General features: G+C 51.0%; 1 protein-coding gene across 5 annotated transcripts in view; it reads right to left on the bottom strand.

The window, feature by feature from the left end:
- The window catches only part of TECPR2 (tectonin beta-propeller repeat containing 2), a 107238-nt gene that overhangs the window by 31333 nt on the left and 57921 nt on the right, over positions 1–17984 (bottom strand). For 3 of the 5 annotated variants that reach the window (XM_057544294.1, XM_007176185.2, XM_057544295.1), the window contains 6 exons: positions 16741–16914; positions 13232–13412; positions 11880–12021; positions 8372–8636; positions 7605–7694; positions 5807–6040 (listed from right to left, as the gene is read on the bottom strand). In XM_057544294.1, the coding sequence (XP_057400277.1) occupies positions 5807–6040; positions 7605–7694; positions 8372–8636; positions 11880–12021; positions 13232–13412; positions 16741–16914 (1086 nt within the window). The remainder of the gene's footprint in view (positions 1–5806; positions 6041–7604; positions 7695–8371; positions 8637–11879; positions 12022–13231; positions 13413–16740; positions 16915–17984) is intronic. The other 2 variants (XM_057544296.1, XM_007176186.2) reach the window with 1 other exon arrangement.

Raw genomic sequence — 17984 nt, 5'->3', positions numbered from 1 at the left:
TAGAGAAGCCCACGTGCGGCAACAAAGACCCAACGCAGCCAAAATCAGATAAATAAATAAAATAAATAAATTAAAATGCTAAAAAAAAAAGAATGTATATATAACTGAATCACTTTGCTGTACAGCAGTAATTAACACAACACTGTAAGTCAACTATACTCCAATTAAAAAAAAAAAGAGAGAGAGAGAAAAAGAATTCTCCTAATCTAATCCCAAAGTAGCAACTGACTTGGTAATTTGTATAGGAGCAGAAAAGAGAGATGCTACCTCTTAAAAAAAAGAAATTAAAGGCAGAAATCATGTTCATGACTTGATACTTTGCTAAAGTCATGCTTGAAATTGAAATGTCTGCTTGCAATGTAAAGGCTGGTGACATTCCAGACTTTACAATGACCTGGAGCTGCTCAAGGTCAGTGCCAGCATGAGGTAGTCCGGATCACGTTTTCGGCACTGGGAAGATGGGCTTTTGTTTCTTGTTTTCAGTGTCAGAACGCTTGTAGAGGCCAGGACTGAAAGGGAACCAGGTGAAGCACATCTCTGAACAGCTCTGATAAAGCCAGCATCTCCTACCTCATGCCCTGGGCAGGCGGATGGCAACCTGGAGCTGGACTGATGAATTACAGGTGAAGACATCTTGTACCTGCTGTTAAGACAGTTTTATCTGTGATTATCAGTAACAAGGAATCGAAACTCATATCCCAGAATCAGCTAGAAATGGAGTTACAAACGACGACAGATCGCCCTGACAGTCCGATTTCCCACTGCGTGTGGATGTGGCCGTGCACAAGGTCCCTGCCGGCAGAGCCCCTCCGCCTCCATGTGGAAACTCCTCGCAGGTCAGACCAAAGTGACTGTTGGGACAGAGTAGGAGCAGGAAGCTCAGGGAGAAGCCCCGGGGTGGGGGTGCTGACTGAAGTAGGCGAGAGCAGGGAGGACATTCTAGGCCACGGGAAGAGAGGCGACCCCAGGGGCCCAGTCGGGCCTGGCACACAGGGAAGAGCGATGGCGGGTGGCCGGAGCCCCGCTGCACGAGGCCCTCGAAAGGCAGGCTGGGTCAGGCTGCCAGGGCACCAGGTGCTACCCCGAAGACTGGAACTTGATTGCAGGGCGTCGAGGGCATAGCCCGGGAGCCATGTTTTAGGAGAGATCGGGCAACCATGGCAGGAGGTGGGCACACCTGGAGCCATGAGGCGGCTATGGCAGTGCAGGTGTGGAGGGGGAGCTCTAACCCTGGCAGTGGCGGGAGGGAAGCAGAGGGTAAGACAGCCCAGGAGATCTTCTGGGGTAGGTGGAAGAGACACTGACAACCACAATGGCCGGCAGAGAAGCAAAAACAGCCAGAGAGAATTCTGCCCTTTCCAGCAGAATTTAATGGAACAGAGGAGTGAAGTCAGGAAAAAGAGTATATTTTGGACCATCAACAAAATGAAAAGGCAGCCTACTGAATGGGAAAAGATGTTTGCAAATAGTATGTCTGATAAAGGGTTAATATCCAAACTCTGTAAAGAACTCAGACAAATCAATATCAAATAAACAAACCGTCCAATTAAAATATGGGCAGAGGGCCTGAATAGGCATTTTTCCAAAGAAGACATACAGATGGTCAACAGGCACATGAAAAGACGCTCAACATCACTAATGATCAAGGAAACGCAAATCAAAACCACAATGAGATAGCACCTCACACCCATCAGGATGGCCATCATCAAAAAGACAACAAGGGACTTCCCTGGTGGTCCAGTGTCTAAGAGTCCGAGCTCCCAATGCTGGGGGCCCAGGTTCGATCCTGGTCAGGGAACTAGATCCCACATGCATTGCACCAACTAAAGATCCTGCATGCCACAACGAAGATCCCACACGTGGCAACAAAGATCCTACGTGCTGCAACTAAGACCTGGTGCAGCCAAAAAAAAAAAGATTTAAAAAGACAACAAATAACAAGTGTTGACAAGAATGTGGAGGAAAGGGAACCCTGTTGGTGGGAATGTAAACTGGTGCAGCCACTATGGAAAACATTATGGAGGTTCCTCAAAAAATTAAAAATAGGACTATCATATGATCCAGCAATTCCACTCTTGGGTATTCATCTGAAAAAAACGAAAACACTAATTTGGAAAGATATATGCACCCCAGCATGCTGTTCACTGCAGCACTATTTACAATAGCCAAGATGTGGAAGCAACGTAAGTGTCCACCAACAGATGAATGGATAAAGATGTGGGGTGTGTGTGTGTGTATATACATACACACACACACAATGGAATATCACTCAGCCTTAACAAAGAATGAAATCCTGCCATCTGCAACAATGTGGATTGATCTGGAGAGTGTTACATCTAGTGAAATGTCAGACAGAGAAAGACAAATGCTGCATGTTTCACTTATATGTGGAATCTAAAAAAACAAAATAAATGAACAAATACAACAAAACAGAAATAGACTCAGATTCAGAAAACAAACTAGTGGTTACCAGAGGGGAGTAGGAAGGGGGAAGGGGCAAAACAGGTGAAGGGGATTAAGGGATACAAACTACCATTTAAAAAGCAAATTAAGGACTTCCCTGGTGGTGCAGTGGTTAAGAATCCACCTGCCATTGCAGGGGACATGGGTTCAAGCCCTGGTACAGGAAGATCCCACATGCTGTGGAGCAACTAAGCCCTTGCGCCACAGCTACTGAGCCTGTGCTCTAGAGCCCGCGAGCCACAACTCCTGAGCCCATGTGCCACAACTACTGAAGCTCACGTGCCTAGAGCCCATGCTCCGTAACAAGAGAAGCCACTGCAATGAGAAGCCCGCACACCGCAATGAAGAGTAGCCCCCGCTCGCCGCAACTAGAGAGAGCCCGCACGCAGCAACGAAGACCCAATGCAGCCAAAAATAAATAAATTTATAAAAAATAAAAAAAAAATTTTAATTAAAAAAATAAAAAGCAAATTAATTACAAAGATGTAACATACAGCACAGGGACTACAAACAATAATAATAACTTTGTATGGTGTGTAATCTATAAAAATACCGAATCACTATATTGTACACCTGAAGCTAATATAATATTGTATGTCAACTATACTTCCAAAAAACAAAAAAGAGTGCATCTGGGAAAGAGAAGTTTGCTACTGAACAGAATCCTCACATGTAGAACCACAGTCTTGAAAAGGCTGTGCTTCCTTTCACTGCTGTGAGCACCACCATGGCCAACTTTTAAAACAATGAAGCGTCCCAGGTAACCCCAGGCAAGTAAGCAAGGCAGCATTAATGTTACCTGCGTTACTACACTCTCTGTTCACTACTCTCCAATGAGTGCTGCCGGATGACAGCCTGCCACGGACACTGGCAGGGAGCACACACCTGAACTCAAAATCTGCATCCCCTAATATAAATAATACTTTTTTTAGAAACCTTGATTCACCGTTTTGTCCCACAGGCTACACAGACCATCCCTGGAAAGAGCCAAACAACAGAGCAGCTGGTGGCCCTGACCTGCCTTTCGCTGCCCCCCACCCTGGCACGTGGAAGGCCAGCACCCCTCCTGCTGTTCCCTGCACGCCTCCCCTGCCTACCAACTCTGGACTTGCTTCGTTCTCCCAGGACGTTCAGAAAATGGTAAAAGAAGTCTTTACCCATCCTCTCAGTATCGGCCAGTAACCCAGATAAACAAAATCCAGAGCTCAGGGCAGGAAAGACTAAGAAAGGCAGAGCCTCCTGGACTCAGCCCCCGTCACGCACAGCGCCAGACACGAGCGAGCACCGCCCCTCCCCCAGCAGCTTGAGGAGTTGGCAGCTTTTAGGCCGTCACACCTGCCTGAGACAGGTTGCGTTTGCACACGATGCTTACTTGCACCATCCTTCTGGGGCGGGGATTGCTGTCACCCTCAGAAAGGAGAGGACTGAGGTTTGAAGATGACCCGGCAGCTCGCCCGGGGCCCGGCTCTGCGCGCGGCTAGCACCACTCCCGCTGCCGCCCTGCCTCCGCCGGGAGCCCCGCTCCTGGGCCCAACCACCTCACCTGCGGTCTGTGTGACCCACTCTGGCTGGACTCCGGACGATTCTGCAGGCAAGAGGCAGGGCGGCTCTGCGAAAGCCTGCCGTTCTCGGCTCCCGCACCCCTGCCCCCAGCACGCAGGGAAAGCCAAAGCACATCCTGAACCCAGGGTGGCCCTGTCTGGCCCCTCCCACTCTGAAAGTGAGACTCAAGCCCACCAAAGCTGAGTCACTCCCCTTGAAAGAACGGCCACCGACCCCAGGGAAACCCAGCCAGCCGCCTCAGAGGCTGTAACACTCTGGCCAGTGCGCCAGTGCGGGAGGACGGGACCGAACGGGAAGGGAGGCGTGAGCCGGGGGCCGGAGCCCGGAGGCCAGGCTGCGCTCAAGGCCGTTCTCTCGGCACGTGCTGCGGCACAGCGGCCTCCTCTGAGCGGGGGTGTCGGGCAGCGAGCTCCGCTTCTGCCCCAGAGTGGGGCAAGGGCAGGGCCCCCAGCGCTCCCAGGATCCTGCAGCGAGGAGGACACCAACCTCGCCCTGGCCTTTTTACCTCCAGAGACTCCCAACCTGGTCTGCTTGGGGGCCAAAGGAGGGTGGCTCAGGCCCACAGGACCTCTGAACCGAGGAAAGGCTCCCCGGGGCCGGCGGGAGGGCGGCCCCGCACTGGCAGGCAGAGGCACGGCCAGCTGCAGCCTCGCTGGTCCATCACCATCGACGATGGCGGCTGGCAGGCGCTCTCAGAAGCTGGACGGGGACCGGCCTTGGGGCTGGGATTAGGTTCAAAACACAGGGTGCGAGTGAGGCCAAAAGCATAATCAAAATGACCCTGGAAAATTCCTAGCCTTGGAACAAAGCTTGCTTCTTTAGTGGAGAACCAACCTGCTTCTTTAGCTAAGCTGGGCTGTATTTGGGGGCCTCGTGGGACGAAAGAATGACGATGCCTCTGCGCATCATGGGACGGTGAGAGGCCCGTCAGCTGGAGACGCGGCCAGGGGCTGCCAGGGCGGGAGGTGGACAAGGCGTCCTCCCTTCCCTTCTTGCCTTCTTTGTCCTTTTTTTTTTTTTTTTTTCAAACGAGTACATGTGGTTGAATTCTCTAATGTTAAATGCTTGTAAAATTCAATTCTACCATCTAACAAACAAAATACTGGTTGTCAGTTCACCAAAATGGGCACCCGTTGGGCAGGGAAGAATCCCTAAGGCTCGCGTGCACTCTGGAGCTGCCTGGCGCAGCCTGCACCTTCTCACAGCCACAGCTGCCCCTCTGCCCAGGGGATAACCTCAGGGTGTGGGCTCGTTCTATCACCGTACTCCTCGGAACAGGAATGAATGATTTATAAACGGCCTCACGCTGCACGGCTGCCTGCAGCCCTGCGGGGGGGACTCAGGGAAGGGCGGCAGCGGGAGCGGCACACACCCCTCCAGCGGAGGGAGGCCTGGGCGCTCTCCTGGCTGCGGGCCGCGGACCCCGGGTCCCCCAGACGGAAAGCGCACAAAGCAGCCGCCACATTCAGACAGACCAGCAGAGGCAGCTGCACCCACTGCATCACCTCGAGCGTGTCTCACAGCAGCTTTCTCCGAGTTCGTGCTCCTCCTGGGTTCTGAAAACCCTGCGACCCGTAAGGCGTGGGAAAGAAAAGCTCCTCACGAAATTCTTAAGAGGCCCATTACCCTGCAGGAGCGGCTAATTGACCTGCTGAAATCCAGCAACCGACCAGGCAGCCTACAGGAATTCACGAGAGTTGAACACAGGGCCCCGGGAAGCGGGCGGGCACCCCTCCCGATGAGGCCGGGAGGCAGGGCCTGGCGGCGGGGGCGGGCATACCTAGCTGCGAGAGGTCCAGCCTCGTCCAGTGCATGCCCGTGGGGCAGCTCGCGGACAGCGTCCGGATGAACACCTGGCCGAGGCTGTCCAGGGCCCACAGGGCGTCTTGGCAGGCGGCGTAGGCCCTCATCTCGGCGTCGGGGGGCAGCTGCACGGTGGACGGGCGTGACTGGGCGTGCTGGGCGCTGACGCGGCACAGGTCCTTGCTGCTCTGGCAGAGCCACAGGGAGCTTCCTGCGGAGAGGTCACGGCGTCACCGGCGAGGCTCTCGGGCAGCCTTTGCCTGCAGAGTCTGGCTGCCCAGCTCCCACCCTCACTCCCCACCTCGGGGAAGGAGCAGCCAGGACTCAGGGGGACGCTCCGGGACCAGCCAGTTCATAGGAAACAAGTCCGACACACTTGGAAGAAATGAAAGGAAGCTGGGCTAACGAGACCTCAGGGGGCCCACAACGTTGCCTCAGAGGCCCGGACCTTGGACGTTGTATAATGGACCGGGAAGCGTTCAACTTGCTGTGTTAACCAGCATCCTAGAGGGAGCAAGGTCGGCATTGCCTCGGAAGGACGGCACCGAGGAACCTCCCCTGTCCTGGTGGCGGGTGATGGGAGGGCTGGCGGGGCGGAGGCTGCTGGAAAAGGCCCGGCAAGCTGCAAAGCCTTTTCTTCCCAGCCTCACCTCAAAATTACATGCTTTCATTCTCTCCCCCATTTTTAGAGTCCTTCAGATTTAATTCACTTTAAAGTGCAAACCACACTTGGGGAAGTTAAAACCGCAGTCAGAATATATTATCTAAAGTATATCGAAAACTTGGGACCAGTTATGGTCTGGAATTCAAAATTACCTTGGATCTTGAAAACATAAGGTAATGGGTATGCCATACGTTTACGGAACAGCCCAGGAGCCAGCAGTACCCCCCACCCACCCACGACGTGCAGCAACGTTCCTGCAACAAAATGCGTCACCGTCACAGTCAGCAGGACAGACGGAGACTCTAAGGAGCCTCCCATCAGCTCAGGTCAGGCTTTGCTGCCAAGTGACCTGTGCCAAGCTTGGGAAAGAACCTGTGGTTTGCAGAGCTTACTCACTGCACGACTGTGGTCAGAACAATCTGGGGAGGAAGCACTTTGTTGTACTGACCAAGCTCTGCACATCCTAGTGGGACTACGGGCTCGAACTCACCAACTGCTCCCTCTGAACCAGAGACGCCCGCCATCTTCTCATCTGACCCTCAGCGCGATCCTGGGAGGAGGCTTCGGCCTCCGCTGGGGCCGCCTGACTGCCCCAGCTCCCAGCTCCTGGGGTAGCTGCACTGCCTCTCCTGGCTCCAAACCCCGAGCTGTGGTCAGGGCTTTGGGAGGTCTGCCCTACCAGGGGCACGACAGTGGGACTTAGGCCAGCCAGAGGCTGTAAACCAGCCTGTGAGGAAGTGACAGAATTCACAGGGGAAATGGCCAGGCACCCAGAGAAGCCTGGTGCCTACTGGCCCTGAGACATGTCGCTGAAGTCAACAGCGGCCGGCCTCATAGGTCACACTGTACGCTCCCCTCCTTCGGAAGGGCAGCTCGCCTCCAGACCCACTCAGATCACCACAGCAGGTCGTCCTCTCCTGGGCAGGCCTATCCAGCTTCGGGGGCCCTCGGCTCAGCCAACGAGGGCTGCGGGCCTGTGACACCAGCGCATCCAGTTCCTGAGGGCCCCACGGCCATGCTCCCGCCCCGACTAGGCCACGTCAGACCATGGCTGTAACTGTCAGACTGCTGTAACATGGTTGTAACCCGTGCACTGCACTCCCCAACCAACCTTCCTTTGTGGGAGCAGTGGAAGCCAACACAAAGGCCCACTTCGTGGCAGAAGCTGTCCCCCGGGGAACAACGTTATTCCAGTAAGTGCCTAGAAAGAATAATGGGAAGAGTATGTTAAAGAAAGAAGAAAGAAAAACCATACATACTTCAGAACTTTAGTTCTAGACTACAACTGGTCTTCAAAACCCCTTACAGCTGGTTCTAGAGTGTCCTCCAAGTAGGAGACCCAAGCCAGCACTGCAAGAGCCAGCCCGACAAGCAGAGCACTGTCCAGCCCAGGGTCGGGGGCGGCCACGTGGGGGGAGGAGAGCTGGGGAAAATTCACAAAGCAGGGTTCACTCACAGAAATGAAGCCCCAGTGGGTAAACGTGGATTTACAACTATGTTTACAGATCTGGCCAGAGCCTTGCATGTTCAACAGTGCGATCATTTTTTCTACTAGGCTCTTCAGGAATGGGAGGATTTTTTCATTTAGCTGGAAATTATTAACATAAAAATGAGCTCCACGTGCTCTTCTTAGAGCCTAATAGGTTCCTAATGGGAAGTGATCGCACCCCATCCAGACGCTGGTATCCAAGCCGTAGGAATGACAGACTGAAAGGAGGGAACTGATAGAAAGCAGAGGGAATGCCTCCATTCCAGACACTTCATACCACTGGCACTAAATTATCTTTTCCACTTGAGATCATAAAGCTTTTCCTTAAATGCTGGCTCTAAAGAGGAGCTGCCTATCAAGCCGGCGTGAAAATGAAGTGATTCACCCACCGATGAGACTTCCTCTAGAGACGTGGATTTCATTCTTGCCCGAGGAGATCCAGACGCCGCTGCTGTTGACCCCTAGAAGGCTTGGCTGGCACTGGAGCTGCTGAGACCACAACGCCATGCGCAGTTTATCCGCCACCTTCTCAACAGGCACCTGGGCCGCTGTGGCCACCGAGTGTGTGGCATGGATTATGGTCTGGAACAAGCTGCACTGGTCAAACACCACATAGTCTGTGATGCTCACCTGGAGGGGAGACGGGCAGACACCCTGCTCTCAGTGCAGTTACAAGCGTCTTGTGTATGCTTGCTGCCTGAGAGGTAAGGGCCTGGCCCCCACCCCTCAAACACCCAAATACCCAGGTGCACGTGTGCATTTGTGTGAGGACTGGAGAGGAGTGTGGCAGGACACCCCCCACTGCTGGCTGTGATTACTTCCGAGGGGTGGATTCAGAGGGATGGAAGAAAACGTTCACCCTTTATTTTATACACTTTTTTATCGCATGGACCTGTTACAAAGAGCATGTATTATTTTTATGATTATCACCCCCTTGCACCCTATAAGTCTTTTATTCTAATTCTTACAGCAGCTTTCTCTGAGTTCATGCTCCTCCTGGGTTCTGAAAACCCTGCGACCCGGGTGAGAAAGGATTATTTTGTTTTTAAAATTTAGGAATTTCTAAGGGACAACAGTGTACAATACTTAGGATCATAATATGGGTTTAAAAAGGTAGTGTAAGTAGGGTGATGAAGCAATTCATGACCTAACTGGGACTGTTAATAATCATGCCAGAGCAGTAGCACAGACCAGACCTGTCCTGGATGTGTAGAATGCACCCGGGCTCAGATTCAAGACACGCTTCTCTCACATTCCTGAAAGAGATCTTTCTCCAGGGTGCTGCCCTCTAAGGAACCCTCTCCCTTGCCGGCCAGCTCTGGCTGTTAGAAAGCTCTCTGACTCTGCGTGACTTTCCATGTACTTCTGCCCTGCTGGGTTGGGTTACAGAGAACGTCACCGCCCTACGCCTAGGACAGCCTCGTGCAGGCCACACTCCCAGGTCACACACAGCGAAGTGCTGAGTGAAAGTGACATCACTTAGGATAGGGAACTTAATGCATAATAAACAAAACACACAAAAAGGAAACTATTATAAAAACCAGTACTGTAGTACACGTGCGATTGTGGCCCTTCTTATCTGTGAAAGGGCTCGCACTGACTGTGAGCTGCTGCCTGCACTGAGGTATAAGGAAACGGTGTCAGCACGTCAGCCCCGGGGCCCTGCTGCAGAGCCCGCGGCCCTGCTTCTCTTGAAGAGCAGAGCACGTGCCAGCCTGGCTAGGCGGACTCCATCAGAGCCCACAGGACGCTGGGCAGGTACCTGGGGACCAGTGCCACGCTGCCGTGTGATGGCCCGGGAGCTCTGCCCTTCCTCGGTGTGCATGACGCCAGGCCACACAGAAAGTCTGTGACAGGCTCAGTCCCAGCACCCAGGATTGGCAGACAAGCAGGATGCAAAGTAACAAAAAGAAAAGAAAGGTTTAACAGCCAAACATAATGCTGGCTCTAGCACTACAGAGGAATCAATCTTATAGTAATTAAAATAACTCTGTTTCCAAACACCTCAGAGATGATTCTGTCAAATTTCTCTGAAGACAATGTTCTGAATATTACGATAAAATGATAACGAGTTTTCTTTAGGCTACTTAAAGACAGAATTTAGTACATCTACTACACTTGAGTGTGTGTGTGTGTGTGTGTGTGTGTTTGTGTATAAAACCATATAATATGGTTACAAATAAAGGGAGGGTAATTTTCAATCAATTGTGTAACTTTTCAAATAGTACCTGGCGTTTTAAATTAGAGACTGTGTATATACACACATACTCATCAAAGAGCAAACACAGCTTACTTTTCCACATCCTCATCTGAAAGACCTGAGAGCAGCCACTGGAAGACCTGCCTCGATGAGGCAAGTCTAAGGCGACAATAACATCTGAACCAATCAATGCAGACAGAACACTCAAGAGCTGCTGTGTATCCCACAGCCGCCGATGCCAGCACAGCCTTACCTGCCACGCTGGGGGACCACGGGCGCTATGGTTACACTGAATGGTGCCAAAAGGGCAAAAGTTAGCTTGATTATACCTTACTACTTCTTTTTTTTTTTTTAATTTCTTTTTGTTTATTTTATTTATTTATTTTCGGCTGCGTTGGGTCTTCGTTGCTGCGTGCGGGCTTTTCTAGTTGTGGCGAGCGGGGTCTACTCTTGGTTGCAGTGCGCAGGCTTGTCACTGCGGTGGCTTCTCTTGTTGCGGAGCACGGGCTCTAGGCATGCGGGTTTCAGTAGTTGTGGGCTGCAGGCTCTAGAGTGCAGGCTCAGTAGTTGTGGCGCATGGGCTTAGTTGCTCCGCAGCATGTGGGATCTTCCCGGACCAGGGCTTGAACCTGTGTCCCCTGCATTGGCAGGCGGATTCTTAACCACTGTGCCACCAGGGAAGCCCCTACTTTACTATTTCTCAAAGTGTTTACTTTTCTGGGGGCATGTGGGAAAATTCCCCTTTCTTCGTTGAAATACCATTTACTTACGAGGCCTTTTGTACAAGCAGAGATAGTGAATTTTAATTGTAGGTTGGGTTTTTCACATCTATGGTCTAATCTCTTTTCTTCTTAGTACATTCCTCCAGAATTAATCATTATTATTATCTAGGTCTTCAAATGGCTGTCACTGGATTTATCTGGCATATAATGACAAATTTCTAAATAACATCAAAATTAAAAAATAAATAAACAGGGACTTCCCTGGTGGCACAGTGGTTAAGAATCCGTCTGCCAATGCAGGGAACACGGGTTTAACCCCTGGTCCGGGAAGATCCCACATGCCGCGGAGCAACTAAGCCCGTGCGCCACAGCTACTGAGCCTGTGCTCTAGAGCCCATGCATCACAACAAGAGAAGCCACTGCAATGAGAAGCCCGCGTACTGCAACAAAGAGTAGCCCCCGCTCGCCACAACTAGAGAAAGCCCGCGTACAGCAATGAAGACCCAACGCAGCCAAAAATAAATAAATTTTAAAATAAATAAATAAATAAATAAATAAACAAAGCCTACATATTTAAGCAAAGAGAGCTTCACAAGTTACGTCCTGTGATGAAATCCCTGATAATTCTGTTTTTTTTTAAATTGAAGTATAGTTGATTTACAATGTTGTGTTAGTTACTGCTGTACAGCAAAGTGATTCAGGTATACATATGTATACATTCTTTTTTTTTTTAATATTCTTTTCCATTATGGTTTATCATAGGATACTGAATACAGCAGAGCCTTGTTGTGCCCTGATATTTCTAGTGTGCTCAAATACAGCAAAGTCTAACTCATCCAACAGTAAAAGCGAACACTGTTTATTTACTCCAAGCCCCCGATCTCATAAGGGAAAAGAGAGGGGCTGTAAGAGGGAGAGCGGAGCCCCCGACTCAGGGAGGCGCCCAGGCACGTGGCCCGGGAGCTCAACACCTACTTGCCACCAGTGGTCGTCGTCCCCTTGGGGCTTCTTGGAGACGATGCCAGTTCTGAACCACAGATGTCCTCGGATGTCCAGGGCCCATAGGGTCTGTTGGTCCCCGAGAGTGATACAGACAGGTTCCAAAGCCTGCCTTTCACTGGAAACGAGGAAGAGAGCGTGGAGTCAGCACCCGCATTCATGGCCCCCAGCGCGTCTAGGATGCCGGCATCAAGCATCCTGGGGGGCTCAGTGTGGGACAAGAGACAAGTTCCGAGGAAGGAAGCTTGAGTTTCGAGTTAAACGACTGTGCGATATATACTGTTCTGAAGCGAGGGGGCGTCTGAAAGACTCCCTGAAGGCCCAGGACAGTAGGGGGAGCTCTTAAGGGAAACTAACCCAGGGAAGAAGAGAGCAGGCACATGAGGGATTCCAGGCCCCGAGTGGCCCATCTCCCCACCTCTGCCTTCACCAATTAAGCGAACAGAAACTCCACAGCGTGCCAGGCTGTGTTGGGCAGCTGCAGCCTGGCAGACGCTGCCCACTCTGCGGGCAATGCCCTCCTCCCACCCAGCCGGTGACGTCCCCGCCAGCTTCGAGGCTGAGCCGCGGGTCCAGTCTGCACGGTGCCTGCCTGACCTCTAAAGGGGAAGCCGAGGCGTCCTCGGTGCTGCGCGTCCCTCTCCGGCTCAGGACCATCTACGCTAACTGGCGTTGGTTGCCCCGGATGGGGAGCTCTTCGAGGGCAGGGCAGGGTCACGCTCACTCAGCCCAGCACGGTCCTGGCTCACAACAGGTGCTCACTCAAGTTTACTGGGTTGCTCAATTCAAACCGAGAGTATCCTAATCTAATATTCCTAAAGACTACTGATAATTTCACACCAGCAAAATGATCTGACAGTAATTCTTTAATTAAAATTTTGACTGGTAGAAAGTAACGAAATAAATTGCAATTCAGAGATTAATTTCAACTGACTAGGAGGATAATAAAGAAAAATATTTGGCCCTAAGTCATCTGAGACTCTAAACGGAAACTATCTGACACTGGGCAGTTCTATAGAAAGACCATCACGAGAGACTCGTGACCGTGTGGGGCTTGAGATTACACAGGAGGGCAGTAGCATTTATAAAACTGAGCTCTGACCCAATGTCCAGTCTGCCAGTCAGAAAGAGGCACAGAGTGTCTTCAAGGTCAGGCTGCTGAAATTGGCTCTGTCAATCCCAGCGAACACCACGACCTTGGAAACCTCCAGGGAACCAGCTCTGCCCAGGAGAGGCTCACATGGGTCCCTTAAGAAGAGTCAAGTTGACAAAGAACAGAGAGTGGGACAAACAGGACGCTGAAAATGTGTCTGCTCCTCCCCCGATACCTGACGATGTCGCATTTCCAGAGCTCCCCTTCAGGACAGAAGCTGCTCACACCCTCCCGGTACAGGAGGACCCTCTGCTCCGTCAGCGCCCACACCACGCTGTTCCGGGCTGCGACCTGGGACAGTGGGTACGGACAGTCAACCTTTACGGCTCTGGCACAGGGGCGATCCACGCTGAGACCTGCCGGGGAGAAGGACAGGAAGCCCCCAAAGACACACAATCAGGACTTCACACCTCATTTTCATTCTGTTTGCTTACTTTTCTTTTTTGGTATTTTGCTATATCCTTTCATAATGAGTACTTTCTCCTTTTAAGGTCTACTCAACATAAAATAGTTAGATTGTGCTTGAATATAATATCCACCTGAACTGTTTTCAGATGCTCTTTGAAAACTGGAGGAATAACAATTCCGAATCCTCTGGTGTCCCAGAGTAGCTAAAAATGTTCCAAAAGAACGTGAAAGCCCAGTGCAGGAGAGCAGCCAGCTCCGGAGCCAGGAGGGCCCAGGCCGAGAGCCGTCTTCTGTGGCCGCGCTCCTCGGAGCCGCAGCTGCCCCTGGGCCCACAGGGATCTGAGGGCTCCAGGCATCCTCTGCAGAGCACCTCCAACGGGTGGTTTGTACGTGGCACGCGGGGCTTCCACTGCTAAAATGAAAACCCCGAATTTCCTAGATGGAAGGTGAGGGCCAGAGCTCAGCGTCCCCGACTCCCCACCCAGGGCTCTTGCCCACCTCTTTGCAACCTGTGTCTAACGAGCTTCAAGGCCACTCCTAAGGGAGCTGACGCAGCAGCTGTCCCCTAAGCCCCGTATCACTCCACAGCCTCAGCCTGCAGTCAGGCCTCAGAACTCAGCGCGCTCCCTGCCCGACCGCAACAGCACCCTACGGTATCACAGTCCTTGGGCCACATTTCCTCAAACTCAACTAGGTAGGAATCACCTCCTGGACTTCTTACACTGCAAACCCTCAGGACAACCCTGGAGACGCCAACCCAGTAGCTCTGGGTGCTCTGAGCTTGTCTGCAACCACTGCCCAGGTGACTCCTAAGGCCCTCCTCACCCCCAGGCCAGAAGTACCCTGTTTCCCCAGCAGGAACGAAACTCAGATGCCACTGGAAGTTGGACGAGCGTATGCCTTTCCAGCTATTTTTCACTTTCAAGGGAGACATGGGAACCAGGCTGGAGAGACCAGGGCCGGCATGTGGCCCAGAGCTGGCAAGGCTGCCCTCTGGGCTCAAGCAGGAGCTGCTAGGATGCCGGCTCTCCCACATCTGAGAGCGAGCCAGATGTTCAAGGGCTTTCAATCTCAGAGAATCGAATATTTGCAAACGAAGCAATTGACAAAGGATTAATCTCCAAAATTTACAAGCAGCCCATGCAGCTCAATACCAAAAAAACAAACAACCCAATCCAAAAATGGGCAGAACACCTAAATAGACATTTCTCCAAAGAAGATATACAGATTGCCAACAAACACATGAAAGGATGCTCAACATCACTAATCATTAGAGAAATGCAAATCAAAGCTACAATGAGGTATCACCTCACACCGGTCAAAATGGCCATCATCAAAAAATCTACAAACAATAAATGCTGGAGAGGGTGTGGAGAAAAGGGAACGCTCTTGCACTGTTGGTGGGAACGTAAATTGATACAGCCACTATGGAGAACAGTACGGAGGTTCTTCAAAAAACTAAAAATAGAACTACCATACGACCCAGCAATCCCACTACTGGGCATATACCCTGAGAAAACCACAATTCAAAAAGAGTCATGTACCACAGTGTTCACTGCCGCTCTATTTACAATAGCCAGGACATGGAAGCAACCTAAGTGTCCATCGACAGATGAATGGATAAAGAAGATGTGGCACATATATACAATGGAATATTACTCAGCCATAAAAAGAAACGAAATTGAGTTATCTGTAGTGAGGTGGATGGACCCAGAGTCTGTCATACAGAGTGAAGTAAGTCAGAAAGAGAAAAACAAATACCGTATGCTAACACATATATATGGAATCTAAAAAAAAAAAAAAAAATGGTTCTGAAGAACCTAGGGGCTGGACAGGAATAAAGATGCAGACGTAGAGAATGGACTTGAGGACATGGGGAGGGGGAAGTGTAAGCTGGGACGAAGTGAGAGAGTGGCATGGACATATATACACTACCAAATGTAAAACAGATAGCTAGTGGGAAGCAGCCGCATAGCACAGGGAGATCAGCTCGGTGCTTGGTGACCACCTAGAGGGGTGGGATAGGGAGAGTGGGAGGGAGACGCAAGAGGGAGGAGATATGGGGATGTATGTATATGTATAGCTGATTCACTTTGTTATAAAGCAGAAATTAACACACCATTGTAAAGCAATTATACTCTAATAAAAGATGTTAAAAAAAAAAATCTCAGAGAATCATCCCTGGCTGACAGTTCATAACAGAGATTAAAACCTTCTCTTGGGGGGCTTCCCTGGTGGCGCAGTGGTTAAGAATCCGCCTGCCAATGCAGGGGACACAGGTTCAAGCCCTGGTCCGGGAAGATCCCACATGCCACGGAGCAACTAAGCCCATGCGCCACAACTACTGAGGCTGCGCTCTAGAGCCCGTGAGCCACAACTACTGAAGCCTGCATGCCTAGAGCCTGTACTCTGCAACAATGAGAAGCCCTCATACCCCAACCAAGAGTAGACCCTGCTCGCCGCAACTAGAGAAAGCCTGTGCACAGCAATGAAGACCCAAAGCAGCCAATAAATAAATAAATAAATAAAATAAATCTATTTAAAAAAAAAAAACCCTTCTCTTGGAATCAGCAATATTAAATGGTTAAAAGATTGACATTTACATAAATCCAGTACGGCCTCTTGACATCCGAAAAAGAGCTCCTGCCCCGTAATCGTTTCCAGGCACTGGTGAATCACATTGCTTTTGGAAACCCGTATCTCATTTTGCTGACAGTGCGTAAACACTGACTCTCATTACAGTTTATTTTTAATAAACAAGTCCCACTGTGTCTCTTCCAGCTGCTAAAGGTCCCCCTCAGGGCAGTTTCCTAGGATGAGATAAACTGCTATTTAGAGCAAATTATTTCTCATTGTTTTTTCCTGACCCACGTGTATGTAAGTAAGCGTATAGAAGCAGGGCTTTGACCTAGCTGAAAAAATCCAGCCATAAGTTGAAGGGAAAAATGATTCTAATGCCATTTCTCTGTTATTCTTTCCTCTTCAGATCTGACATTGCAGGATAAGGGATACGCAATGGTTAGCCGTAAGGAGAATAAGATTCTGTTTCTGTGCCTCGCTAAATAATTCTATTAATTCCTGCCCTAAATTTGTCCTGGGTTGAATGTGAGTCAGTAGCAGAAAACTGCTAATAGATTCCAATGGCAAATACTCTCTTTCCAGAAGTGTCTTCATTTAAATTGACTTCTAGCTTCTTGGTCCCTGTCTCTAAGCACGTCGCTACCAAAGCGCAATCACACCAGACCCGACGGGCGCTGGGGCGCCGCCTGCAGCTACCTGTCTGCAGGTACAGGTCCCCATTTGTCCTGATGATCCAGGCCGTGTCATCGCTCAGGGCCACAAACACCGCCTGGGGCAGAGCTTCGTACCAGTGACGCTTCCCCTTGATGGTCACTTTTCCACAAGCAAAGGCTCGGTTAGATTTCTGTTCAATCTTCCAGAGAAGGGCTCCTGTGGAAATAAAAATTATATTCACTGTCCAATAAATACTGAGAATTTTCACCCCCAGAAGTCCATTCTGGGTGCTGTGGGGAAGAGAGAGTTCTACAACACACCCCCCTTTGCTTCCACCCCGACTGGGGAAAGAGCCTGCGGCGCCGAGGTCTGAACCCCTGCCACCACCCCCCACCGTGTGGCTTGGGCGTCATGTCACTCAGTGTCTCCAAGCCTCATTTCCTCATCTGTGAAACGGGATCGTCTGCCCCGTACAGGCTGCTAGGAAGGCTGCAGGTGAGGCTGCATCAGGGACACGGCACACAGAGCTGGTGCGTCAGAGGCACTCATCACACGGAAGAGAGGCAGCGCCAGCACTGCTAGGTGTGCCCGGTGAGGACCCAAGCGACCTTCAGGAGGCGCAGTCAGTGTCCTGAGAAAGGCCGAAAGTCCGACAGGGATTCAAAGGGAGTGGGTCAATTCTGGACCAGCCACATGGACAAGGTGCAGATGGAAAGGAAGCACTTGAGCTGGGCTGTCCCTTTTTTCACTTAGAAAGGGACTGTGATACATAGAAGAAGGGGAGGGAAGGAGAAGGGCAGACAGGAAGGCCGTCTATGGAGGTGCAGGTGGCGTCTAAGAAACCACCGGAGTCACCGAGAGCACGGAGGGCTGGACGAGAGGGTCTGGCACGAGGCGCCGAGGGAGGTGTGAGAAGCGAGGCAGCTGGCCAAGCCCGCGGCCGCCGGGGTGCCCACGCTGGACGGGGCCCTGCAGGACCGCTCGGCCCGAGCACCAACCCTGGTGGAGACAGAGCTCCTGCTAGAGCAGCGCAGGGCTGAACGGTTTGGAAACACACAGTAATTCACATAATCAGGAAAAAACCAAAGTTTATACATGGCTGGGGAGACGAACCCAAAGGTAACTGAGAGGAAAAGAATTAAAACCCATAATTATATAAAGCCAGCTAATGGGACAGGCTATTATCTTAGTCTCTTAAAAAAAAATATTTTTCAAAGAGGTAAAGAGATAGAACAAAACAACCCTGAACAAACTGGTATTTTACACAGTGACAAAGACCAGGAGAG

Source organism: Balaenoptera acutorostrata, chromosome 3, assembly GCF_949987535.1.
Source record: "Balaenoptera acutorostrata chromosome 3, mBalAcu1.1, whole genome shotgun sequence".
Classification (NCBI taxonomy): Eukaryota; Metazoa; Chordata; class Mammalia; order Artiodactyla; family Balaenopteridae; genus Balaenoptera; species Balaenoptera acutorostrata.
The sequence above is the reverse complement of the archived record's forward strand: the minus strand, read 5'-3'. Positions and strand labels throughout refer to the sequence as shown.